Source organism: Bos indicus x Bos taurus, chromosome 11 (genome assembly GCF_003369695.1).
Source record: "Bos indicus x Bos taurus breed Angus x Brahman F1 hybrid chromosome 11, Bos_hybrid_MaternalHap_v2.0, whole genome shotgun sequence".
Classification (NCBI taxonomy): domain Eukaryota; kingdom Metazoa; phylum Chordata; class Mammalia; order Artiodactyla; family Bovidae; genus Bos; species Bos indicus x Bos taurus.
Window position 1 is genome coordinate 101665578 of NC_040086.1, and position 26160 is coordinate 101691737.

Sequence of the window (26160 nt, forward strand, 5' to 3'; positions counted from 1 at the left end):
TTAGCTGAGTGACCCTGGACACTCACATAACCTTGTTCAGTTGTTGTTTAGTCGCTAAGTTGTGTCCGACTCTTTGTGACCCCGTGGACTGCAGCATGCCAGGCTTCCCCGTCCTTCAGTGTAGCTCTGCTGAGCACTAATCTGTAAAACTGGGACAAGAGGAGACCTGCTTCATATGTTATGATGAGAAATCATTCATTCAATTCCTGTTCAACAAAGATTTCTCGAATATCTACTATGTGTGAAGAATTATTCTAGGCATGAAGACAGAGCAGTGAACAACAGTAACATGAGAAATAATCCCTGCGTCATGAAGCTCCCATGTTAGGGAGGGGAGAAAGGCGATGGCCAAACTTTATCAGTAAAACACAGAGTTGGTGCTATTTCCCTGGCAATCCGGTGGTTAGGACTCTGTGCTTCCACCGCAGGGGGCAGGGTTCCCATCCCTGGCCGGGGAACTAAGATTCTGCATGCCACAGTGTGGCCAAAGGAATTTTTTAAAAGCCCACAGAGTTGGTGATAAGTGCTTTGGAAAAGCAGAGAGCAGGGGAGGGGAGGAGGAGAGGCTAAGCACAGTTTAAATGGAACATCAGGTCAGGAAGGGTCAAGGAATTGGCAGGCATCGAGTGCAGACCCTTGACCAAGATAGCAGGCACATAGTAATTGTTCAACCCACAGCGGCTGCTTGTACTTGTCAGCTGGGGCTACTAGAACAAGACCTGGAGGCTTAAATAACAAATACTTCTCATAGTTCTGGGAGTCAGCAGGGTATGTTTCTTGGTTTACAGACATTTGGCTTTCTGATCTCTTCTTATAAGGGCACTAATCCCATTTATGGGGGCTCCATCGTAAGACCTCATCACCTTTCAAAGGCTCCATCTCCTAACACCAGGAGGGGACAAGTGATCTCTCATGGACCCTGTCTCATGCACCTCTTCCCTTTGCTGATTCTAGTCTAGTTCCTTCTGCTGAAAGAAACCACAACCATGAGTAGAATGGCTCTTCTGAGTTCTGTGGGTCCTTCTAGTGAACTGTTGAATCTGAGGACTATCTTGTGAATGCAGGAACAGCAACCAAACATTTGGCCTCCGCTTACCCCTGAAGTATCTGCTTGAGGCTGAGGGGCTTGTGCCAGCATCTCTGTGTGGGGCAAGATAGATGTGTGTTGTAATCCTCTGTGGGCCAAAGAGAACCCACCTGGTCAGACGATCGATCCTGTGATTGACTAGAGAGGTGGGCACCCCAGCTTCAAGCCTTCAAACAGGCAGCAGCCAGGGACACTCAGGTGGATATCTGGTCTATCTTGCAGGTTGAGCTGCAGGGTTGGTTTTCCCCAAGTCTCTCTATCAGTGCCAATGGCATTGGGTGTGCATTCAACCCTCCAGACTTCAGAAGATGCACCCTCAGAGAATAGCAGCAGATTCCTCTAATAAGCAAAACCCCATTGGCTTTTATTACTTTGGGCAAAATAAAATTTGCTCCTGAATAAGCAAAAGCTCCCTGACAGCTCTGTCGACACGAGGCACCCTATTTGAAAAGATATGAGAGGCGAGGGACAGGAAATGTGAGGCTCCTCCGAGGCAGGTGGGGCCTGGTGCGGGCTCGAGGTGACAAGGAGAGGACTAATAATCTAATGAAGAAGAGGGCTAGGCATGGAGGCACTCATCTCAGCCTAGCCCTTTAAAACCAAAATGATGGAGTTCATTTGCATTTAGATCTCCTTGGCTCCCTCTTTTCATCTAAAGACAAATCCTCACAAAAGGCTGCTTAATTAGACCAAATTAGATTTCCGCTCAGCAGCTTGTCATTCATTACAAAATGCTGTTCTTTTTTTTTTTTTTCTTCCCCATTTTGGTAATTATGGGCTGGTCTATACCAGTTTGTAAGCGTTCACCCCAGCCGCTGAGTATGACTAGCATTCCTGATTTTGTGCAGAGAAGAGGAAAATTATTCAGTTGCACCAAATCTGTCTATTTTATAAGTTGGATCAAGACCATCTTCACTCGAGTCTTTTACAATAATGGGTATTCTCACTCTTAATTCTTTAATGATTAATCTAGGAGCAGCACAGAGCTTGGTAATTTCCAGAACTAAAAGCTTAAGTACAAACAGATTTCACGTGTAGCAATTATGCCATATATTTGAAATCTTCACCTGAGTTATGCAGCCCGATTCCATCTTTGAAGCCACCCATTAAATCATTTATCACACAGTCTCTCATCCTGAGCGGTTAATATTGCTCAGCTCAGATCTTCTCTCCCATGGTCTGTTCCCCAGCCCCTCCCAACCACAGAGCCTTGGCAGTTCCAATTTTCAGTTGTGGATATAGACATGAGGGGGTGGGGGCATGGGAGGGTGTTGGAGGATGGGGCTTGGTTTGGCTGATCCACGGTTTTCATCATCCCATTCTCCAAATCCTTTCTATCCATTGTATGTTGTGCGGCTCAGCGTTCAGAGGATTTCCTATAAACCCGGGGAGGGGCCTCAGAGTGGCAGGCGGGTTGGGTCTGAGAGGAAGGGGTGGAGGTCCATCCCAGGGCAGCCCAGTTGATTTGCTCTGGTTGTTCTGGTTGAGTGCAGGTGGGCAGTCCCCAGGCTCAGATGCTGCTAATGGAGGTGTCAAGCATAGCACCCACTCTCTCTAATAACAATTGCCACTCAAGCCTACTGCCGAGTTTTAGTGAGGCTTGTTATGGGAGGGACATTGAATAGTCTCTGCTCACACCAAGCCTATGAATTGGGTGGTGTTCAGAGAGGAGTTGGCAAATGGGAGATTGGACAGTGGTGCCCAGATCAGGCTGACGTGACCCCAAAGCATGCCCACTGAGTGCTCTGCCTTCCCGAACAAAAGAATCTGATGACATGGGTCTAGGTGATGTGGATTCGAACTTGCTCCAAAAAGAGAATGGCAGAGCTGGAGTGGCCCGGAGATCAGCTAGCCGTGCGCCCTCATTTTACAGACAGGAGCACTGGAGGCCCAGGAGTGAGGAGGAAGCCCCCTCCAGGCTGCCTTCCTAGGTTGGCCCTCCCCGTTAGCCTTTAGTCTCCTGTCCTTCTTGGCTGCTGCACACCTGCCACGGTTGCAAGGCAGCAAACTGCCAATTCTGCTGCTCCCACTGAATCCAGAAACTCCTACCTTCCTGTGGGCTCACAGTGGGGCAAGGCTGGCTTTTCTACTTTTTCCCTAATAGCTCAGTTTCCTGGAGAACCTAGCCCCAATGTGAAAGTGTTAGTCGCTCAGTCATGTCCGACTTTATGCGACCCCATGGACTGTAGCCCACCAGGCTCCTCTGTCCATGGGATTTCCCAGGCAAGAATACTGGAGTAGGTTGCCATTCCCTTCTCCAGGGAATCTTCCCACCCCAGGGGTCAAACCCTGGTCTCCTGCATTGCAGGCAGATTCTTTACCGCCCGAGCCACCAGGCAAGCCCCAGCCTAGCCCAAACAGGCAGATTTTTAGCCACTAGGGACTTGCCCGATTTTCAATTTCCTTAATACTACACCAATATCTGGTCATTGATAAGATATAGCCTCCTGGTCATAAGACCCCCAAGCTTCAGCTGACGTTTGAGATCTCAGACCCAGAGACTCCCTGCCCTGCTCAGAGTGACATCACGTGGATGCCTGAGCCCCTCTCCCAGACCCCTCTACCCTGGAGTTCCCCTGCCCTCCCCCTTCCTGGACTGCAGCCCCTCGGCCATAAGCCCCCGGACAGTCTTCATAAGTCCTCTTCTCTCTCTCACTCCTGTCCAAGCCCCACTAACAAAGCTTGTGGTTAATGCTTCCCCGTGGCCATGTCTTTTTCCTCCCTCTACAACTAGGTTATCATCCATCTCTGAAAACTCCCAAGTGCCAAGCATGGTGCCCTATGCCTTGTAAGTGGCCTCCGCCACCTCTGCTATATAAAACAGCATTGCTTAAGGCCAGCCTGACCTCTCCTATAAACTGGAAACCCAGAACCCACCAGAAAACAGCCCCAAGGCTGCAAAGACGGGGCTGAGGTGGGACCTTGTTCTCCAGCCGCCCAGCTTTATGCTGGAATCAACAGCCGTCCTTATTAACCGGCTTCATTTCAGAACCCCTTCCTCCACTCCTGCGATCTGCTGTGCTAACAGGTCAGCTGCCATTTTGTGTTAAACTCCTTCTCACTTATTACAATACCAGTTTTTTTTATTGACATGGAAATAAAACTTACAATCAATGAGATATTATGAAATATACATCAAAACAAAAGTCACTGGAGCTGGCGTTTTCATCTGTTCTTGGGAAAGAACAAGGGTTTATGGGGGTGGGGGGGAGAAAACACTGAACATTTTTCTTCCCTATTACATGATGCGATTTTCAATGAATCTATAAAGAAAATGAAAACATAAATAGAGTAACCAAACAGAATGATCCCTGCAGCTGTCAAAACTTAAAACAGTTCCATTTTCCTTTGATTTCTGTTTTAAGTTTTGAAAAGTACATAGATCATTCTCTGCTTTTGCTTTTTCTTTCTTTCTTTCCTTTTTTTTTCCTTTTGGTAGGGAGCCTCTTTCTTAAATCTGATTTCTCCACGGACCATTGGCTTTGACCCTTAGCAGCTGAACTGACCGAGTGACCAAATGAAGATGCCATTTATGTCTTACGCCTTCAGGTATGAGAATGTAGAGGCAAACTCTTATTCTATTTCTTCTCCACCATCTGGAAACTGGCTCCTTCCCTCCGTGGTGCCACATCAAAGCCAACCCAGCGGCGATTCTTCCTTTACTAAGCCAGTGGCATGTGGGCAGCAAAGGGCAAAGGGGGGAGCCCTTCCCAGCTGGTGGGCACCCCTGCTGCATGCTGGGCACTCCTGGGCACATTTCTTCAGTCGTCTTGTCTAAATCCTGTCATTATTTGCTGAGGTGGGGACAGTTCACAAATGTTGAGGAGCTGACTCAAAGGGGTACAGAATTCCGATCCCACCCGTCTACACCAGGAGAGGACCTCTGCATGGCCTTAGTTGAGCGATTTCAAGTTTTCCTTAAAATGGAAGAACCCTTTCTTCCAAAGAAGACTGACATGGAGCCCCGCATAAATAGAACATGTCTCCCAGTGGCCGCCTGGCCGGCTCAGGACACAGGCTTTGTGTTCCTGGTGTACATCCACCTGAGGTTGTCTGACCTCTTCTCTGACATCCTCCAGGGTCCCAGGAACAGGTGAGATGGGGCCTCAGGAGGAGGGGGAGAGGAGCGAGGCATAAGTATCCAGGTCTCCAAACCCACAGTCCAGCATTCCGTCTCCCTTCCACTGCTCCTTCTGCCAACTGTGGCCTTACAAAAGTGCCCAAAGTGAAGGTATTCCTTGCAAAATGGAGCCCAACCAGTTTCACTGGTCCTCAGGTTGGCCTTCGAACAGAAGTATTCTTGGAGCTCTAAGACGCACCTAACAGACAGATCTGCCCCAGCTCCCAGCGTGCAGACCATCAGAGACATTCGATCGGGTGGGATACGGTCCCCCAGACCCTGCATCCATTTCCACCCAGTCTCACCTCCTTGAAGCTGTGCGATGTTTTCAACCACATGGTCCATGATCCCACAGTGAGACAGTGGCCACTTCATTTGCACTTCTTTCCTTTCCCATCCTAAAGAGAGAGAGAGGAATGTCCTAAATTGTCCAGATAAGAGGCATGGCATAACCTTCAGTTCAGTCTCTCAGTCATGTCTGACTCTTTGCGACCCCATGGACTGCAGCACACCAGGCCTCCCTGTCCATCACCAACTCCCAGAGTTTACTCACACTCATGTCCATTGAGTCAGAGATGCCATACAACCATCTCATCCTCTGTCATCCCCTTCTCCTCCTGCCTTCAATCTTTCCCAGCATCAAGGTCTTTTCCAATGAGTCAGCTCTTTGCATCAGGTGGCCAAAGTATTGGAGTTTCAGCTTCAACATCAGTCCATCCAATGAACACCCAGGACTGATCTCCTTTAGGATGGACTGGTTGGATCTCCTTGCAGTCCAAGGGACTCTCAAGAGTCTTCTCCAACACCACAGTTCAAAAGCATCAATTCTTTGGTGCTCAGCTTTCTTCACAGTCCAACTCTCACATCCATACATGACCACTGGAAAAACCATAGCCTTGACTAGACCTTTGTTGGCAAAGTAATGTCTCTACTTTTTCATATGCTGTCTAAATTGGTCATAACTTTCCTTCCAAGGAGCGAGCGTCTTTTAATTTCATGGCTTCAGTCACCATCTGCAGTGATTTTGGAGCCCAGAAAAATAAAGTCAGCCACTGTTTCCATTGTTTCCCCATCTATTTGCCATGAAGTGATGGGACTGGATGCCATGATCTTTGTTTCCTGAATGTTGAGCTTTAAGCCAACTTTTTCACTCCCCTCTTTCACTTTCATCAAGAGGCTCTTTAGCTCTTCTTTACTTTCTGCCATAAGGGTGGTGTCATCTGCATATCTGAGGTTATTGATATTTCTCCCGGCAATCCTGATTCCGGCTTGTGCTTCATCCAGCCCAACATGGACATATTAATTTTTCTTTTTATTGAGGCAAAATTTATATAAAATTAGCTATTACCGATTTCTTCAGTGTATGATTCAGTGGCATTTAACACCTTTACGATGCTGCACACTCATGCCTTCTGTTTCATTCCAGGATGTGTGCATCACCCCAGAAGGAAATCCCACAGCCATGAATCGATCACTACTGTTCTCCACTCCGCCATTCCCCAGCAATCACTTACCTGCTTTCTGTCTCTGTGGACTTAACTATTCTGGATGTTTCCTGTAAATGAAACCATACGTTATGTGGCCTTTGTCATCTGACTTCTCTCCCTCAACCTGTGTTTTCAAGGTTCTTGCATATGTGAGCACTCCGTTCCTTTGCATGGCTATCTAACATTCTACTATGTATGTGTGGATAGACCACACTTTTTCCATTCACCTGGTGCTGCACACTTGGGTGGTTTCCGTCTTTTGGCTCTTGAGGATAATGCTACTGTAGACACGTGTGTACATTTATTAGTTTGAACGCCTGTTGTCAGATCCTTTGGGCTTATATCTAGGAGCAGAATTGCTGGAACACATGGCAATTCTACGTTTAATTTTTTGAGGCACCATCAAGGGATTTATTAATTTTATAGCTAGTTTTCTGTTCAAATAGAGACAAAGTCACTGATAATTCCACCCAGTGGGTAGGCTAATGACGTCTACCAGCTAGTATGACTGCTTCTTCCTTTTTAAAAGATTATTTATTTTGGCTGGGCCGGGTCTTCGTGGCCTCACCCAGGCTTCCTCTAGTTGCAGCAAATGGGCGCCACTCTTCGTTGCGGTGTGCAGGCTTCTCCAAGCAGGGGCTTCTCTAGTTGTGGACCATGGGCTCTAGAGAGAGAACTCAGTAGTTGTGGCACGCGGGCTTAGATGCCCTGCAGCATGTGAGGTCTTCCTGGACCAGGGATCAGACCCGTTTCCCCTGCATTGCTAAGCAGATTCTTAACCACTGAACCACCAGAGGAGTCTGTATGACTGCTTCTTACTGAGAACTTTCTTGGCCCTCTGCTAAGAACTCCTCTGGCATTATGAAAGGTTCCAATAACCCTCCCGAGCTGGGTATTCCCATTGTAACTATTGTATCAGTAAGGAAGTGGGGGCTCAGAAGTTCAACAACTTGTTCAAGGCCACACAGAGTTGAGAATCCAGAATTCCAACTTGTGCATTTGGCCTCAAACTTGTGGGGATTTTTTTGTTTTGTTCTTGTCGTTATGTGGGTTTTTGTTTTTGTTTTTTTGCTATGCCCTGCAGCATAAGGCAATGGCAACCCACTCCAGTACTCTTGCCTGGAAAATCCCATGGACGGAGGAGCCTGGTAGGCTGCAGTCCATGGGGTCACTAAGAGTTGGACACGACTGAGCGACTTCACTTTCACTTTTCACTTTCACGCGTTGGAGAAGGAAATGGCACCCCGCTCCAGTGTTCTTGCCTGGAGAATCCCAGGGACGGCGGAGCCTGGTGGGTTGCCGTCTATGGGGTCGCACAGAGTCGGACACGACTGAAGTGAAGCAGCAGCAGCATAAGGCATCTTAGTTCCCCAACCAGGGATCCAACCTGTGCCTCCTGCAGCGGGAGCACAGAGTCTTAACCACTGGACCACCAGGGGAGCCCCCAAACTTGTGTTTTTAAGCACCAAATTGTAAAGTCCCAGTAAGGTGCCAAATGATTTCTGTCTGGAGCTGGGATGTGATGAACAATACGCTGGTAGCAGCAGATCTTTGCTCCTAATTACGCCCAGCTCAGACCATTAGGAAAACGAGTCTGCCTTCCTAGAGCTCGCCCCAGCTGTGCGCTCCCAGAGCTGGACTGTTGGGAGTCTGGGATTAAACCCTACACGACGGATAAATCACAAAACAGGTGAGTAACACTTAGCAAAGCCCTACACCCAGTGATTTCTCTCCACCAGGGCGTTTAGCTTTATCCACTGTGTCTTCAGAGAATGGCCAGTCGTGCCCATAACAGCTTCATTTATCAGGTACCCGCTCCTCATCCACCATGGTGCCAAGAGCATCTCGTCTGCCTGTCTCAGGTGCAGACCTAAAATGGGGTGTTGTCTCCCCCACTTTACAGATAGGGAACTTGGGGTGCAGGCCAGTTGAGAGACTGTGTCAAGACCACTCAGGTGTAACTGACAGAGCCCTTTTTGACCCGGACATTCCAGTTCGAGAGCCTGCTCTGAACCGTCCCTGCCGCCTCCCAACAGCAGAGGCAGCATCTCTTGTGGGAGATTCTGATGCTGCCCAGGAGGAAGTTCTCCCAGGACAGTGAGCTGCCTCCTGAATGTGGCTTGGGTCTGCTCATAATCTCAGAGGATACCTAGTCAACTTTCATTGCTTTAAAAGAAAAAAAATCCAAATCATGGTGTTTGTTCCTTCCAACCTCTCATATTTGCCTTTTTCGAAACGCACAGCATTTCCCCCTCATCCACCTAAACCCGCTATTGAGTTACTGGCCCCCCGAGGCCGCGGGCTCAGAGCGAGGCATCCGTGCACTTTGCTGCTCTCTGCCTTCTCTGAGTGTAATCAAACATCAAGCTAAGTAGCAAATAAATCTCTCGATCTCATAAGCTGCACAGCAAGATCATGTAAATGCAAATGAAGGACCTGGTTTCAAGCTGTCGAGGGGGGAGGGGAGGACACGCCGGGGCCCTATCACTGTGACCGCCTCGCACACCAAGGGCCATACATCAGCTGCAGCAACGGTTCTGGCAGCACCAAGGGAGCCGGGGCTGCCCCGGGGAGTGGAGGATGGAGGAACCCCGGCAGGCAGCGAAACACAGGCGGCCCCGGGGCATGGGAACCAGGCAGGGGCCCATGGGGTGGCCGGGCAGGTTCAGTGGGGCCTGGATAGGTGTCTGCACTGCCCGGGCTGCACCGCCCTTGACCTGAGCTGGTGAGCTGACCCAGTAACAGCAACAGTGACAGCAGTAATGGAGACCACTGGCTTACTGGGCTCCAGTCCTCAGTCAGGGAGGTTTTACAGGTGAGCGATGGGGACCAGAGAAGTCAAGTGACTTGCCCAAGGTCACACAGGAACTGGCAGAGCAAGGTCTCAGCTCTGTGACATCAATACGTTGGCTTTCCACATCTTCCTATGGGCTTGGGGCTCCCCCTCCCCTCCTTTCCTCCCCTGACCTGGGGAAGCCAGTTCAGCCCCCAGTACACAAGTGCAGCAGAGTAGTGATGACCCAGGAGAAGAACTGTAACTCTGATGCTTGGCGGGAGGGAACACAGAAAATAGAAACTGGCTTTAACTCTGCCTTTTTAATTATAAAAATAAAGTCTCAATACCCAGCCCCCACCCTTGGCCCCCCGCGCAAAGGCCCCATCTCTAAGGACATACCCTCACACATACTTTCTTATGGTTACTTCCAGTATTTTTTTTTTTCAATGAATTCTTTTCTGTGTGTTTGTAACAATAGTATATGTAAATTTTTGAATCCCGTTGATTTTTTTCCCACTTAACGTTATTTTCGATGCCTTTGATCATATATGGATGTGGTCTTCTGGTGTGTGGCTTTTTAGTATCGTTATGCGATGTTCGACTGCTGCTCACACAATACGCACGGTTCAAAGAACCCGGCTTCTGAGACGACGCCGGGGTCCTTTGATGCATAATGCACCTTATTTCACATGATTGTTTATCTGAGGTTCTCATTATGGAAATAAATAAATATCCTCTATGCTAATCGTGATCACAATTTGCATTTATATTGTGCTTTTCATTCGAGGATCTTAAGTTGTTTTACAATAATGAACTCCCCCTCCGCGAGCAAGATGGGATGTGTGTGCGTGCGTGGGTGTGGGCAGAGCCGTATACAGATATTTATTTAATAACTACCAGGCAATAACCGTGGGATTTCACAGAACTACGCTTTAATAGGATGCGGGAAAGCGAGAGGAGGCTTCTCAACTGTTGGAGAAGCGTTCGTTGAGCTGAGACTCTGGACTAGAGGGTTAATGAGTCACAGCCTTCTGTGGCTGCCAGGAGGTGGGAGTGACTCCCCTGGGGGGCTCGGTCCTCACAGATGAACACCTAAGACTGGTCTGGAACTCAGGCATTGAGCTCCCAGGCAGAAAACCCATCTTGGAATGACCACCAGCTCGTTTGTGCAGAGCAAGATCCAGTTTAAACCGTCCAAGAAGCAAAGCCAGTTAATTTCACCCATTTTTACCTCTTTGGTGAGAAATGGGGGCAAGTTAAGGATTTTTTAAGAGCGTACGGGGTGGAGAATCGTCACACTTGAGTTGTAAGGCTGGGTCACTTTTTTTGAATTGTCCCCTGGTACTTCCTTCCTGGGTCTCCGGTGACTCCAGAGGCAGCCTGCCGGCAGTACCTGCCACTTGTACTTACCTCCGGAAAGCCCCAGAGGTCCCGAGGCTGGCGACAGGCTGCTTTGAGGGGGCTTCTGGGCCAGGGGCTGCCTGCCTGGCCTGGATCTCAGCGTGGATTTCCAGGGCTTGGTCCTCGATGTTGGGGAGCAGAGAGGAGCGGCCGTGCAAGAAGGAGACCAGAGAATCCTAAGACCCGCCCTGGGACGGGGAGCGAGATGGTTTTAATTAGAGCTGGGAGACGAGAAGCAAGGCAGCGAGGGATGACATCTTAATGAGGTTTAATGAAGCTGTCTGCTGATGGGGACAGCTGTCACCCAGAGCTGTATTCCAGCCAAACCACTCTGCGACAGAGCAAACTCCGAGAAAGGCGCAGTTTGAAATGGCTGAGAAGGGCAGGGCGGCCAGACCCAGGGTGGGGATTTATCTCCCACATTCGCCTCTTGAGTCTAACCACCACGAGGACAAGGATTCCCTCTAGGAGCCCAGATCCGAGTAGCTGCCAGTATTTCACAGTTCCCCGTTGTGCAAAGTGAAGGTGCGCCTCTGAAAAGACCTTGAGTGTCGTGCTTGAAATGTCTTCGAAGTCAGCCATAAGAACCAGAAATACAAGGAGGGCTTAGCGTTGCAGGGCAGTGGGGGGAGGGCGGTGGGAAATGAAAGGAGTCTGCCATTCCATCCCTTTCTGAGCCTCGATTTCCCCATCTGTCCAGTGGGGACAATGTGACCTCCCTTTAGAGTGGTTGTGAGGGGCTGCTGAGGGTGAGTGCAGAAGTATGACATCAGGGGGCGGAGGTTAACTGCAGCTCTTCCCTTTACTGGGCTTCCCAGATGGCACTAGTGGTAAAGAACCCACCTGCCAATACAGGTGGACGTAAGATCCCTGGGTCAGGAAGACCCCCTGGAGGAGGAGGGCATGGCAACCCACTCCAGTATTCTTGCCTGGAGAATCCCATGGACAGAGGAGCCTGGCGGGCCACAGTCCATGGGGTCGCACAGAGTTGGACACGACTGAAGCGACTTGGCACACACTTCCACCTGGGTGCCTTTGGGCAAGTAGGAAGCTCTTTAAGTTCCAGTTTTCCCACCCGTCAAATGGGAGAACAACCTCCCGGTGGGGTTGGGAGAGTCCAGGGAGAAGTACAGCAAGCTCTCAGGACATAGGAAGTGCTCACTAATAGGGCTTGATGAGCAAGGTCACAGGGTATAACTTGAGCCTTGCATGCAGCAGATGCTCAGGAAATATTCGCTCTTATTTGTTGTTTCCTTTACTTCTGTTATAAAGAGAACAAGGTGGTCTCTGGGGACCCCTGTGTGGGCAGGTGCTCTCCGCCTTCACATGGCCCAACATCTGTGCATTTGCCCCAGAACCTTTGACCATCCCAGCTGAGCGCTCTCTCTCATCCTCTCCTGGGCTGAACGCGCAGACCGCCTGGTTTACCCAAGTGTCCAGTCAGAGCTGATTTGTGACCACGACTCACAGCCTGTCTGCCTACGTCAGAGTCAGGAGCTCCTCTGGGCACCTGTTGGTCAGCCCTTAACCAGTCCCCTGAGTTGCCCAGGGAACCGCAGACCCTTCTGTCAGGCAGCTTTTCTCTGTAGGCTTCTAGAAAGCCCCTCTGGACAAATTGGGGAGGGAGGCCCAGAGTCGGTGCCAGGCCAACCCACCTCTGGCTGGTCCTTTTACTGCTTGTGGGGAGCCCCTCAAAGGACCGGCAGCTCTCCTGTTCTCCCTGGCTGCCCCACTGGGATCGTTTTTAGAGCGGCTCTCCCCAAAAATGCCAACCCAAGAGCTGGATCTTCTTTCCTGTCCAGCTCTGACCCAGGCATGACTTAGCTGTCCCGTGTCCAGGTCACTGAAATGATAGCTTTTCCCAACACCCCCAGTCTATACAGCAAACGGTGCCTGTGCCCAGGGCTCTCCTGGACAGATGGCTACTCATGTCCTCTGTGTGTGCAGAGGGCGTCATGCAAACATGAGCAAAATCCAGTCTGGGGAGCTGACTTTGCGCACAGGGAAAGACAATGGAGAATCCCGGGCAATTGATGCTACATGCCAAGGGGCAGCAAAGACATGGAGTCCAATGTGGGTTCAGATCCAGCCGTGGCCTCTCATTAGCGGTAAAGCTTTGGGCAAACAAGTCCAGCTGTCCAGGCCTCCCTTTCCCACCCGAAAAGCTGTGTAGTTTGCAGGGCTGCCTTAACTGTTAGGGGTACAAAGGGTAAGCGCCTCCATGGAGCCCGGCCCACAGTCACCATGACTACGATGTTGCCGTGGTTGGCGGTGGTAGCACCAGGGTGGGCCCAGTTAGCCCGTGTCATTGGGCAGCTGAGCTGGTAATGGGTGAATACGCTGCTCCTCTGTGGTATTTCCCTAGAGGAAAAGACTCTGATGCCGGGAAAGATTGAGGTCAGGAGGAGAAGGGGGAGACAAACAATGAGATGGTTGGATGGCATCACCAACTCGATGGACATGAGTTTGAGCAAACTCCTGGAGATAGTGAAGGATAGGGAAGCCTGGGGTGCTGCAGTCCATGGGATCACAAAGAGTTGGACATGACTGAGCAACTGCACAACATCTAGGGTGTTTATATGTGAATGCAAGGACTCTGAGACACACAGCATGAACCTAAAGGATTAAATTGCCAAGGGTAGGATATCAAGCATGAAGGTAATATCAGGAGCCCACTGCTCTTGCGCCACGTGGCCACTATCACAGACAAACGGGTTTTGCAGGAGGGAAGCGGACAGGACCTCGTAGGGCACCCACACCAGGTGGGCAGGCAGGACAAACACCCCCAAAGCCTCCTTGTGCTGCTTATAGCCAGTGTCCCTGCCCCAAAGGTACCCACCCTCCTGACTTCTAAAGCCAGACGTTAGTAGTGCTGTGTTTGGACTTCATCCACGTGAAGCAGTGTGTAACTTGTGTGTCTGGCTCCTTTCACCCCACACTGAGTGAGAACCATGCATGGCTTGTAGAGCTGATCTTTCATCCCTGTTGCAGTGGGCAGCTCCTCAGCCGACTGGCGTGGGGGCCAGATGACTCTCTGTTAAGGGGATGGGGGCTGTCTTGTGGATCTTGGGATGTTGGCCAACACCTCTGGCCTTTACCCACTGGACAGAGGGCAGTGCCGACTCCTTGGCTGTGACAACCACAAATGTCTCCAGACATGGGCAAATGTCCTCTGGGAGGGCAAAACTGCCCCCAGTTAAGCACCACTGCTGTGGAGTATTCTATGGAATGAATCTGTCACCACTTTTTTATCCACCTGGGATGGCCATTTTGGTGGTTGGCTATGACAAATCAAGCTACTGTGAGCATTCTCAGACATCTGCTTGGGTGGACATGGGCACACATCCCCATTGGGTGTCCAGGAGGGAATTGTTGGGTCATTGGTGGGTATATGTTTAGCTTTAATAGGTATTGCTGAACAGTTTTCTGTGGTGCTTGTACCAATCTACACTCCTACCAAGCACCTGAATGTTCTGGTTACTTCACATCTTTACCAATAGCACTGAGTTTTTATTTTGCAATCCTCAGAGGTTGAGCACCTTGACTTAGGGGTCCTGGCCACCTTGACATCCTCTTAATAAAGGGCCTATTCAAGTCTTTTCTTGTCTTTATATAGGATCGCCTGCCTTTTTCTCATTGATCTGTAGCAGCTCTTTATATATGATGGATAACAACTCTTTGTCAGATGTATGTATTGCAAATACCTTCTCTCACTCTGTGGACTCACACATTCTCAGAGCTAGAGGCAGTCTGTGCTCCCCTGTCAAACCCTCTGATGCCCTTGGTTGTCATTACTTGTTCCGTTTGTCCTTGTAGCAAGATAATGAATTTCGTAAGGGCAGGGGGCCGTTTGTTCACCTTGCAACTCCTGGCACAGAGCCTGGTGCAGAGGAAATGCAAAATAAATATTTGTGCAGGGAACGAATGAGTGACTTTCCCATTGGGATGATTTTTGCAGCCCAAGGCTTCAGTGTTTTTGGCCGCTGTTGATTCCTGGGCAACCATCACTAAAAAGCGTGGAGATGGTGGCACTCGCTTTTCCCCCCGCCTCCTTCTCCACCGCCCCCTGCCCAGTGGCAGCCATGGAGTCTGTCTGTCGATCCTCTGCCAGCTGGAAGTCGGCCCACCTGCACCTGCGGGAGGGAGGCGGGGCCTCTCCCGGAGAAGTCACGTTTTCATTAACTTCCCTCGCCGGCACTGGAGAGGGCACATCATTTTCATAAACAAATGAGGAGCCAGGGCTTTGTCTGCGGCTCTGAGTGAATCATGTAGAAGGAAATCAAAACAAACCACCCAGCTGAGGCCCCTGCCTGAAACTCAGAACTCCTAGTTCTCAGGGAAGGTCGAGGCCTGGGATCCGAGATGAGAAGGAAGAGAGAGGAAAATGGTGAGGCGGTGGGTAGCAAAGAACTGATCGTGTCTCCAAAGAGGCAGCTCATTCATTCATTCACTCGATCAACCCCTCTCTACCGGTATCTCTTCTCTGCTGATCGGTTTGAAAATCAGGGGTGGAAATAAATACTCTCTATGGGGTGTGTTGAGAATCTCTGCTCAATTTCGCTGTAAGCCCAAGACTGCTCTAAAAATAAAGTCTATTTTTAAAATAATCAACCTTGAAAGAAAGGAAAGAAGGGAGGGAGGGACAGAGAGAGAGGGAAGGAAAGAAGAAAGAAAGAAGGACAGCAGACAGTCTACCAACGGAGACAGACATTAAACTGATCACCACACAATTAATAACCCAATTACACTACTTTGTAACCTTTAATGGCTTTATTGAGCTATAATTCACATACTATACAATTCACCCGTTTAAAGTATACGATCCAATGGCTTTCAGCATATACACAGGATTGGGCAACCAGCGCCACAGTTAATTTCAGAACATTTTCATTACCCCGAAAGAAGTCTCATGCCTCTTAACCGTCACTCCTAAATCATTCTACTCCCTTTGCCATCTCAGCCGTAGGCAACCACTAATCCACTTTCTGTTTCTATGGATTTGCCTATTCGGGACATTTCATGAAATAAAATCATACAATATGTGGTCCTCTGTGACTGACTTCTTCACCAAGCGCCACACTGTCATAGCCTGTCCCCGCTGAAGCAGTTCTACTGTTTCTAGTGTGTAATTCTGTTTCTTGTTTTTGTTTTATGGTTTTTTAATTTTTTGACCATGCTGCATGTTGGACCTTAGTTCCCTGACCAGGAATTGAACCCATGCCCTCTGCACTGGAAGCGCAGAGTCTTTAACCACTGGACCACCCTAAATGTGAGCTCAGGGCCCGATGCGGCCATAGACAAGGAAGTTTGTCTGCACTGAGGGCAACCCAGGAGGGCTTCCTGGTGGAGGCAGCTTTTAATCTCAGGCATTTAGTGAGCATTGGTTACTTGCTACCAGGAAAAAGAAATTGACAGAAGTCATGGTTCTAGATGCATAGGAATTTATAATCCAGGCAGGCTGGCCTGCATGTGCATGCCTAGAAACTGAGGTCACTTAAGTTCTAAGCTTATCCAAATGAACAGAACATATAGGCAGAGTTACTGGAGCCAGAGGAGGGAGAAGCCACTGTGAGCCGGAGGGGTCCAGTAAGCTTGAAGAATAAGAACCAGAAAAGGGAAGGCAGGCAGGAGCAAAAGCGACTGGGATGCCTGCAGACCCTTCAGGGTGGGGAGTGGTCTGTTGTGCCCAAGTCTGAGGGTCACGTTGGGGAGTTGGGGGCAAACTTGCAGAGGTGGGCAGGGTTGGAAAGTGCAGGGCCCAGACTGCCGGGCTAAGGGAGTGGTTTATTCCAAAGGCGGTGATGAGCTGTTGTGGGTGGTCCTGGATCATCCACTTTTGTGCACCCAGGTCTCTGGGAGCCCAATCTTTGGGGACAGAGACTGATGGGACTGGAGAAAGGGTGAGGACGGAGCCACCGGATAGTCTTTGGTGAGGCTGGAGCAGTGAAGTCCTGGGGGTTTAACACCCTGCTACTGGGAGCCTGGGGCCCGTGGGGGTGGGAGAAGAAGCTACACCCACCCAGCTCATAAAGTCCCCGGCCTCCAGGCCTGATGGCACCAGGAGCCACGCACCCCTGGCTGGTATCTCTTTAGCAGGCGGATCTGAATGTGGGCCAGAGAACACAGCCTGGGTTCCAACCCCAGCTCTGCCGCTTCTTCCCGGGTGGCTTCGTGCCGCCTGTCTGACCTCTCTGTGCCTCAGCTTCCCCATCTGAGAAATGGGGACAGCAATGGGCTGCCTCACAGGGCAGCCGTGAGGACTAAGTAAGAGAAGCGGATGGAGAACCCAGACCTCGGCAGGTGCCCACTGACGAAGAGCAGCAACGTTCTAAGCACCGTAGGACCCCTGCGCCCAGGGAGCTAGCTGCTCGTCTACAGAGAGGCAGCACAAGCATTGTGCTTAAGAGGGATCTTTACACCAGGACTACCTGGTGATTCCGTGGCGAAGAATGTGCCTGCCAATGCAGGAGACACGGGTTCGATCCCTGGTCTGGGAACATCCCACATGCTTTGGAGCACCTAAGCCTGTGGATCACAACTCCTGAGACCATGTGCCCTAGAGCCCGTGCTCCGCAACAGAAGTCCCGACAGTGAGAAGCCTGGTCTCTGCAACTAGAGAAAAGTCCATGCAACCATGAAGACCCAGCATAGTCAAAAATAAATAAATATATATATAATTTTTTTTTTAAAGAGTTTCACCCCGAGGCCAAACACACCTGCACGTCATACCTGGCCCTGTCCTTTAGGAGCCGAGGATCATGGTCCTGCCGCTCTGGTTCTCAGCCTCCCTACCTGTACAATGGGGAAATTGATGTGGTTGATCACAGAGCAATTTCATCCCCACAAACCCCTTCTGTGGGGTCAAGGAGGAGTTGACCTGAGACACAGAGTGAGAATGGCTGTCCTGCCGCCGGGAGGGTGACAGTGGGCCTTGTCACTGCAGCCCCGCCCTCCCCCCCCCCCCACCCCAGGCAGCTCCAGGGACAAGAATTGGAGGGTCCAGCTAGGAGTGAAGGGTTAGGGAGGAAGATGCCCCCTCCCTCTGGGGGTGGCCCCAGTGGAGTCTCCCTGAACCAGGTCTTTCCATCCATCTCCATGATACATCATCTGCAGCACTAGGTGGGCGGATCTGGGCTGGACCCAAGACCGGCTGCTCAGTGTGGGACTGTGCCGCCCTCTCCCACCTCATAAATGCACCTCCTCCTTCGGGGCCTGGGTCCCAACCACCCACTATCACCAGGGTCCTCCTGACTGTGCTCTCCTCACGCGCCCCTGAGCAGGAGCCCAGCAGGCAGGCTTCCCCAAGGTGTGTCTCAACACCCAACAGCACTTAGCGCTCGTCTCAGGGGCGTCGGCGGTCCACACCCCAGTCACGCTGAGATCATCCACAGGCCCTGGGGCCACTGATTTCAGTGTAACACCCTGGGTCTGAGATCCCACTCTTGACCTGTGCCTCTGTCTTTCCCCAACAGGCTGAGCTCGGGAAGCCCCGGGAAAGAAGCTGCAGTCTGCCCGGAATTAATTTTAATTACGGACTCTACATCCGGGGACTGGATGGAGGGGTCCCCGAAGGTGAGCAAGCGTCCTTGGTCGCCAAAGGGACTTGAGCCCTCTAACCAGGCCACATGGCAGCTGGCCACGCTCCAGGAAAAGAGTCGGGGGTCTGCCCTGCAGCATGATTCCAAGTCAGCTTAGTTGAAAAGGACAGGACCACACGGGGTCCAGGTCTAATGTGTCAGAGAAATAGCAAGGGTCCCTGACTGTGTGGAGCCTTGTCCCCAGGCAGGAGACTGTGCTCTGCACCTTCTGAGTTGCAAGCATGGGCAGGGTCAGGGCCAGCCCTCTGATGGCTCAAAGGAGGCCTGCGGCTGCTGTTGTTTAGTCACTAAGTAGTCTCTGACCCTTTGTGACCCCACGTACTGCAGCCTGCCAGGCTCCTCTGTCCGTGGGATTTCCCAGGCAAGAATAGTGGAGTGGGTCACCATTTCTTCTCCAGGGGATCTTCTTGACAAAAAAAGACACAGGGGTGGAACCTGCACCTCCTGCATTGGCAGGCAGATTCTTTACTGCTGAGCCACCAGGGAAGCCCCAAAGGAGGTCAAGGATGGGCAAGCCAGCTCCATGAAGGATGCTCAGGCCCCGACTAGAATCTGGGAATCCTGACCCCTCCCTTTCCGGGGAGCCAAGCAGGGCTGTCCCTCTACCGGTTCTGGGTTAATCAAAGATATTTGTGCCCCAGTTTCCTCCCAGTGAGATGCCACGATTGCTTTACCTCTCTGACTGATTTGGTGGCCCTGGCTCTGTCTCTCCCCGCCCTCAGCCATCGGACACTGGAACGTGTTTAAACAGCAGCCAACTTGCCCCCACGAGCTGACCCGGAATTATATTGCCATGAACAGAGGGGCCGTGAAGGCTGGCCTGGTCACTGCCCGGGAGAATTTGCACTACCGTCAGCTCAACGACATCCGCATCAGTGACCAGGATGACAGGCGCCTCAAGAAGGAACCGCCCTCCCTCCCCCCAAATATGACGTTCGGGATCCGGGCACGGTAAGATGGCTGGTACCCAACGCTCCATCCCCTCACCGGGGCGGTGACAGGGCGCTCACGGTCAGGAACAATGCGGGAGTGGGACTCTGGACTCCAGGGAGGGGTGAGTGATCCAGGCCTGGCCAATCAGCGTATTTCACAAACCACCTTCACGGTGATTGGCTCAGAGGCAGACATGTGACCCACGTCCCAACTCTGGAATGTGTGACATTCTATAAAATAATGTGGTTGCATGTAATCAAGTCTCAAACAACTTGGATTTTTTTTTAATGGGGAATTTATTGGCTCACATGAGTGAAAGGGAAGAGCTTCAGGCATAGCCGGATCTAGGCAATCAGGCAATGTCATGTTTGCCTCTCCATGACTTGGCTGTGCTTCCCAGTTTTGGCTCCGGTCTCTGATAAGCTTCTTCCTCACTTGGCAAAATGGCCAGGGACAGCTGCATCCTTAGATCCTGTGCTTTTAGTGACCTCGGTGGAAAGGAACCATAAAAGCCTGAGGTTAAGATTCTTTGGCCCGACTTCAGTACCGTGCTTGTCCCTGGCCCAACCGCAGGGGCGAGTAGAAATCGCAAAATACACTGACTGGCCAGGCCGGGGTCACCGTGTCTTGCCTCTGCTCCAGTTACTGAGGCCAGGGGATTCTGATGCTCTGATGGGTCAGGCCTGACCCCTGGCCCCTCGTTGGAGGGAGCTTGCTTGGAATCAGTCTCCACAATCTATATGGGCTGACGGTGGAAAAGATGTGGAAAGAGGGCTTCTGACCCAGAAGGATAAGAACAGAACACAACGGCAGGCAAAAACAGCAGTTGTCCAGCACGGCAGAGTTTCGTGTCTGGCGTGTTTCACTCAGCATAACGTACTTGAGAGTCATCTGTGCTGTAGCATGGATCAGAATTCCTTTCCTTCTTAAGGCTAAATAATAGTCCAAACTATATCACATTTTGTTTATCGATTCAGAATAGTCATCCGGGTTGCTTCCACCTTTTGGCTATTGTGAATAGCGCTGCTATGAGCATGCGTGTGCGAGTATCTGCTTGAGTCCCTGCTTTCGATTCTTTTGCATATATACCCGCGAGTGGAACTGCTGGAGCACATGGGGCTTCTATGTTTATTTATTTTAGCTGACGTGTGTTTCCCACAGTGTCCGCCACCATACTTTTGTATGCTTTTCCCTCTGCCTTTTCTCACCATCCTACCTGGTAAAATCTACTTGTTCATCAAAGCTCAATGCAGCATCCTCTCTTTAGTAAGCTTTCCTGTCTCCCTGGCCTCAAATAGTATGCACCACTCTCTTACTGGAAATGCATTTCTGTTCATCAGCCCTCAAGACCTGGAATGTGGCACTAGAGACACATTGGAAAGTCACTCGTGGGCCAGATTGACTAATTATCTGTACATCATCCTTCTTCCCGCTTTGAAATAACACCCAAGTCAGTCTCTAAAGACAAGGCAAGGTTCTCCAGTGCAGTGCAGAGTCCCCGCTGTGTGGTCACTAGCCTGGCCCACTTTAGTCACCAGTGTCTTGAAGACAGCATGGCGTCCAGGGGAAGCCCCAGCCAGGAGTCGCCTGGGCATTTTGTCACACCTTCATTCCCAACCCTTGCTCCTTCTAGGACTTCTGTTCCTTCATCTGTAAATAGGATGTTACAGCAGTAACCAGCATTCTGGGGCTCTCAGGCTATGTTCTGCCTCTATGTCAATTCCATGCCATCATCATTAAAACCCTGTGCAGCCTAGTGTTTCATAGCAGCACTGTTTAGCTAAGATCTGGAAGCAATCTGGAAGTTGTCCACGGACAAATGAATGGATAGAGAAGATGTGGCGTATATATATGTTCGTGTGAGTTGCTCAGTCCTGTCTGACTCTTTGTGACCCCATGGACTGTAGCCTGTCAGGCTCCTATGCCCATGGAGTTCTCCAGGCAAGAATAGTGGAGTGGGTTGCCATTCCCTTCTCCAGGGGATCTTCCCAACCCATGTATATACATACACACAAGGGAATACTACTCAGTAATAAAAAAGAATGGAATAATGCAATTTGCAGCAACGTGGATAGACCTATGGATTATCATAGTAAGTGAATAAGTCAGGCAGAGAAAGACAAATATAGGATATTACTTATATGTGGAATCTAAAATAGGATACAAATGGACTTATTTATAAAACAGAAACAGACTCCCAGACATAGAAAGCACACCTATGGTTACCAAAGGGGGAAGGCGATAGAGGAGGCGTAAACTGGGAGTTTGGGATTAGCACATACACATAAAACAGATAAACAACAATGTCTTATTGCATAGCCCAGGGAACTATAGTCGATATCCTGTAATAAACCATAATGGAAAAGATTATGGAAAAGAATATATACATGTTATATATGTACAACTGAACCTCTTTGCCATACACGAGAAACTAGCACAACATTGAAAATCAAAGACTGTGCAGGAAGCAGGCAGGGTTACTCACCCAGCTGAGCCACAGAGAGACGCACTGACCTCCCTAAGACCACACAACTTTTTCCCAGAAAGGCTTGGCCCGGATTCTTAACTGGCGTGCATACATTTAGAAATACGGGGACTGCCACGGCGGTTCGGCGGTTGAGACATTGTGCTTCCACCTTGTGTTTCCACCCCTGGTCAGGGAACTAAGACCTTGCATGCTGCAGGGGTGCAGCTAAAAGTTTTATTTTAAAAAAATGAGATATTAGAACACAGCTCCTTAGCCATCATTTGGTTCGAAGCCCTTCTTTGAAAAAGGAAAACAGTAGTTCAGAGAGGTGAAGAAATGTTCACAAGGTCACACAGCAGGGTGTGACCGACCCAAGTCAGATCTCGGCCGGCCAGCATGCTCCATCCAGTGCTCTTTCTTCGGGTACAGTGCGACCCCCCGAAGTGTCTGGTCCTGGGGCTGTGTGGCTCTACGTACAATGGAAAAGCTTAAGTCAGCTGGGCTCAGAAAGAACATCCATTACCATCGAGCTTTCAATATAAAAATCTTAAATCGCTATAAAACTGAGTGGCTACAATTCCAAGGAAAGGACGTGATGAAGTGCCGGCTATATCTTCTGTGATGGTAAATGGGCTTTGCATATGCAAATTGAATGGATTTTAAAATGGTATTTAATGACAATTTTCGTAGCAGACGTTAACATTAATTGCACAAAAATGAAAATGCTGCATTAGGTTGCTGTTAGCAGCAAATATTGTGGCCATAAAGCTTTATCTTTATCAACAGCGGCCCTTTCTGATGTGACAGGGCAGCTCAGCAAATTGCAAGCAAAAGCGCTTTTATGGAACAAAAATACCCCCCAAAGCAGGCCCAAATCGGCATCAATTTCGCTTTATTTCTTCGTAAATGGAGGTTAAATGGCTGCTGGAAAAGCTTTTACTGCAACGCCCAACCTGCCCCCGAAGCCCCTCAACCTTCCAACATCCGTGCAAGGAACAGTTATAAAATCATTGCCCCCTCTCATAATGGGGCTATTACTTTAAAGTTATGGGACTGAGGCCCATTCTCTAATGATCACCTTTTACAAGCCTCGATTGTATTTATTTCTTTACTTTAAAAGCATGTTAGAAACCAAATCCGATTACACCCGACTACCCGAGGAGTGGTTGGGGTGATTTGATCCAATAAAGAAAGAAGCAAAGAAACAAATGACTACTAATTACTCACAAGTACAAATACGTTAAAAAAATAAAGTTCCATTTCAGACTGAACACAGGAGAGGCCTACTCTAAGCTAGGGATGCTGTGTTTGTAGGTTTAACCCCCACGTGAGAGAGCCCCCTGCCTCCCCCAGGATCAAATCCTCTGGCCTTTGATACATTTCACAATGGACAAAATAACCAGACCTGAGTGGCCCTGTGCACCTCCACCCACCCGCTCATTCGACCTCTCAACGCCAGACGGAGTCAAAACCTGAATCTGTGACTATTCAATTACTTCCTTTCCAGTTAGCTGATTTGGTTTCCAATCCGTACCAATTTGTTACCGATTGTCCCTAAATCAGAAAGGTACATTTCGATCCTTGAGCCTCCAGCTAGAAGAAAGTGGACACCTAAGCAATTATCTGGCAAAAGATGCCCATGAAGACACGTGATCACAAGTAGGGGTGGAGGCCAAATCAACCCGCGAAGGTGTTCATTTGGCCCAGGCAGTGATTTAAAAAATCAAAATTTCAGGACTTCCCTGGTGATCCAGTGGTTAAGACTCCATGCTGCCAATGCAGGGGGCACAGGTTTGATCCCTGCCGGAAGATCCCACATGCTGCAGAGCTCAGCCAGAAAAGTTTGAATGACTTGCCACATTAAAAAAAAAAATCAGGAGATCTCATATAAAAACAGTTTAGTAGCTGAGATGTGTCCGACTCTTTGCAACCCCATGGACTATATAGCCCACCAGGCTCCTCTGTCCATGGAATTTTCCAAGCAAGAAGACTGGAGTGGGTGTCCATTCCCTTCTCCGGGGGATCTTCCCCTCCCAGGGACTGAACCCAGGTCTTCTGCACTGCAGGCAGATTCTTTACCGACTGAGCCACCAAGGAAAAGTCAGACACCCAGGCATCCTGGGTCTGCACTCCTGCCTACACTCCCCGGAGGCCGGGGCTGAGCAGCAGCGCCCGCTGCAGGCAGAATCCACGGGTGCCCTTCTGTCTATCCTAGCCTGCACCCAGCCTGGCTTCTTTCATTTTCATGATCCATCTGGTCCCAGGAGGCATTGAGTTTGCAGCTGTTGGTGTAGACAGGTCATCTTGACTATTCAGCCACCTGCTTCCTCTTTTTTATCCTCTGATGATCATAGGAGGCACCATGGACAGAAGTTGCTGTGAACTGAACTTAAACGTGGCAGCTGCCTGCACACACAGCTGCTGACAAATCCTACGAGGCAGGAAGCACTCGCTCCACTTTGAGCGTCTGCGCTCAGTCGTGTCCGACTCTTTGCGACCCCATGCGCTGCAGCCCACCAGGCTCCTCTGTCCATGGGCTTCTCCAGGCAAGAATACTGGGGTGGGTTGCCATTTCCTCCTCCAGGGGATCTTCCTGATGCAGGGATCGAACCCCAGTCTCTTGTGTCTCCTGCATGGGCAGGCGGATTCTTCACCACTGAGCCACCTGGGAGGCCGGAAAGGGAGGATTCAGGCACTCCCCGAGGCTGCACAATGGCAGAGCCTGGATTTGCACACTGGCTAGCTGGCGGGCTTTGAAGAGTGAACCCCTAGGAGCAGGCAGCTGGAAAGAAGCCTGGGCATCCTTGCTCTGCTGTTTCACTGTCAAACTCAGAATCCAAGCGAAGGAAGACTTTTTAATTCTCGTTACATGTAAGGTCATAACGCAGATCTCAAAGCACGCTGTGACCCCAGGTCCATTAACAGATAAACAGATACATCTGGAGGCCAGAAATGTAACCATTAAAGAAGGGCTTAATTATTGATGTGTCTTAATAAGTGTTTGCAAATGTTCACATGCCCTCGGTACATCTTAATTGTTACTGCTCCTAATTGGTCCAACATTTTCAATTATGATAAGACAAGGATGGCTTGGGGGGGGGCAGGGGGAGATCTGGGCAGCAGCTGGCACTCCAGGCAGATTCTGGGTGCCCAGGGCTCTGCCTTCATGGATGCTAGTGGGGGATCCATCATTCAGTCAATGAGCAAACAGCCCCCTGCACGCCAGTATCTGACATGAGCAGGTGGAAGATGGGCAGACCCTTCTTTGAACTAACAACGGCAACTAGTATTATGCCCGACATTGCTGAGCACCTCAGAGGCCTTCTCTCCTTGAATAACTGAACAGCTCAGTGGTTACAAGTCTTACATCCCCATCGCACAGAAGAAGAGACAGAGGGTCAGAGAGGAGAAGTCATTTGCCCCCGGCTGCTCTGTAGTGGAATGGAGGTTAGTCTGGCCCCACCACCTGTGATGGTGACCATGGCACTGAGCTGCCTCCCCAACAAACGTAAGGATGGAGGTGGCATGGGTAGAGATGCTACCCAAATTTTTCCTGCACAAGAGGTGTGCTGAGACAGAGTATATATGATGAAGGCCATCTTGTCTGGATTTTCCTTAAAGCTTTAAACATAATCTGTGTGCGTGTGTGTGCGCTCAGTCACTTGGTCATATCTGACTATTTTGTGAGCCTATGGACTGTAGCCCGTCAAGCTCCTCTCTCCATATGATTTTCCAGGCAAGAATACTGGAGTGGGTTGCCATTTCCTACTCTGAGGGATCTTCCTGACCCAAGGATCGAACCTGAGTCTCCTGGGTCTCCTGCGTTGGCAGGAGGATTCTTTACCACTGCGCCACCTGGGAAGCATCATAAGCGCCCAGTGAACTTCCCTTTGGAGGTCTTACTTCCCTTCCCCTTCGCCTTCGCCCACCTCTCAGTAAACGAGCTCTGTGATGGGGTGTCCAGAACTGCCCTACACAGGATGCTCCAGGTCTGCTTTGCCCCCTCCTGTCCCAGCATCCCTGGTGCCAACCCCAGTGCCTTTGCTGAAAAGCCCTCAGTAAGTATTGGCTGAATGAATGTACGAGTATGGCCACACTGAAGTCTGACTATGCAGCCAGTAACAACTTGGGTAGAACTCTTACCTCACCCACCAATTAGTCTAGCCCAGACTCCCTCCAACCCAGGTGCTGAAAGTGTTCAGACCACGGGAAAACAAGAAACAGAAGAAGGATGGGGAACGTTGCCAGCCCACCCTCCTGGCCGCGGTCGCTGCTCACCCAGCTATCAGAT

At 50.1% G+C, this 26160-nt stretch overlaps 1 protein-coding gene across 2 annotated transcripts in view; it reads left to right on the forward strand.

Moving 5' to 3' along the window:
• The window catches only part of CFAP77 (cilia and flagella associated protein 77), a 152737-nt gene that overhangs the window by 73211 nt on the left and 53366 nt on the right, over positions 1 to 26160 (forward strand). For both annotated transcript variants that reach the window (XM_027556655.1, XM_027556656.1), the window contains exons 2-3: positions 18344 to 18443; positions 19192 to 19420. In XM_027556655.1, the coding sequence (XP_027412456.1) occupies positions 18344 to 18443; positions 19192 to 19420 (329 nt within the window). The remainder of the gene's footprint in view (positions 1 to 18343; positions 18444 to 19191; positions 19421 to 26160) is intronic.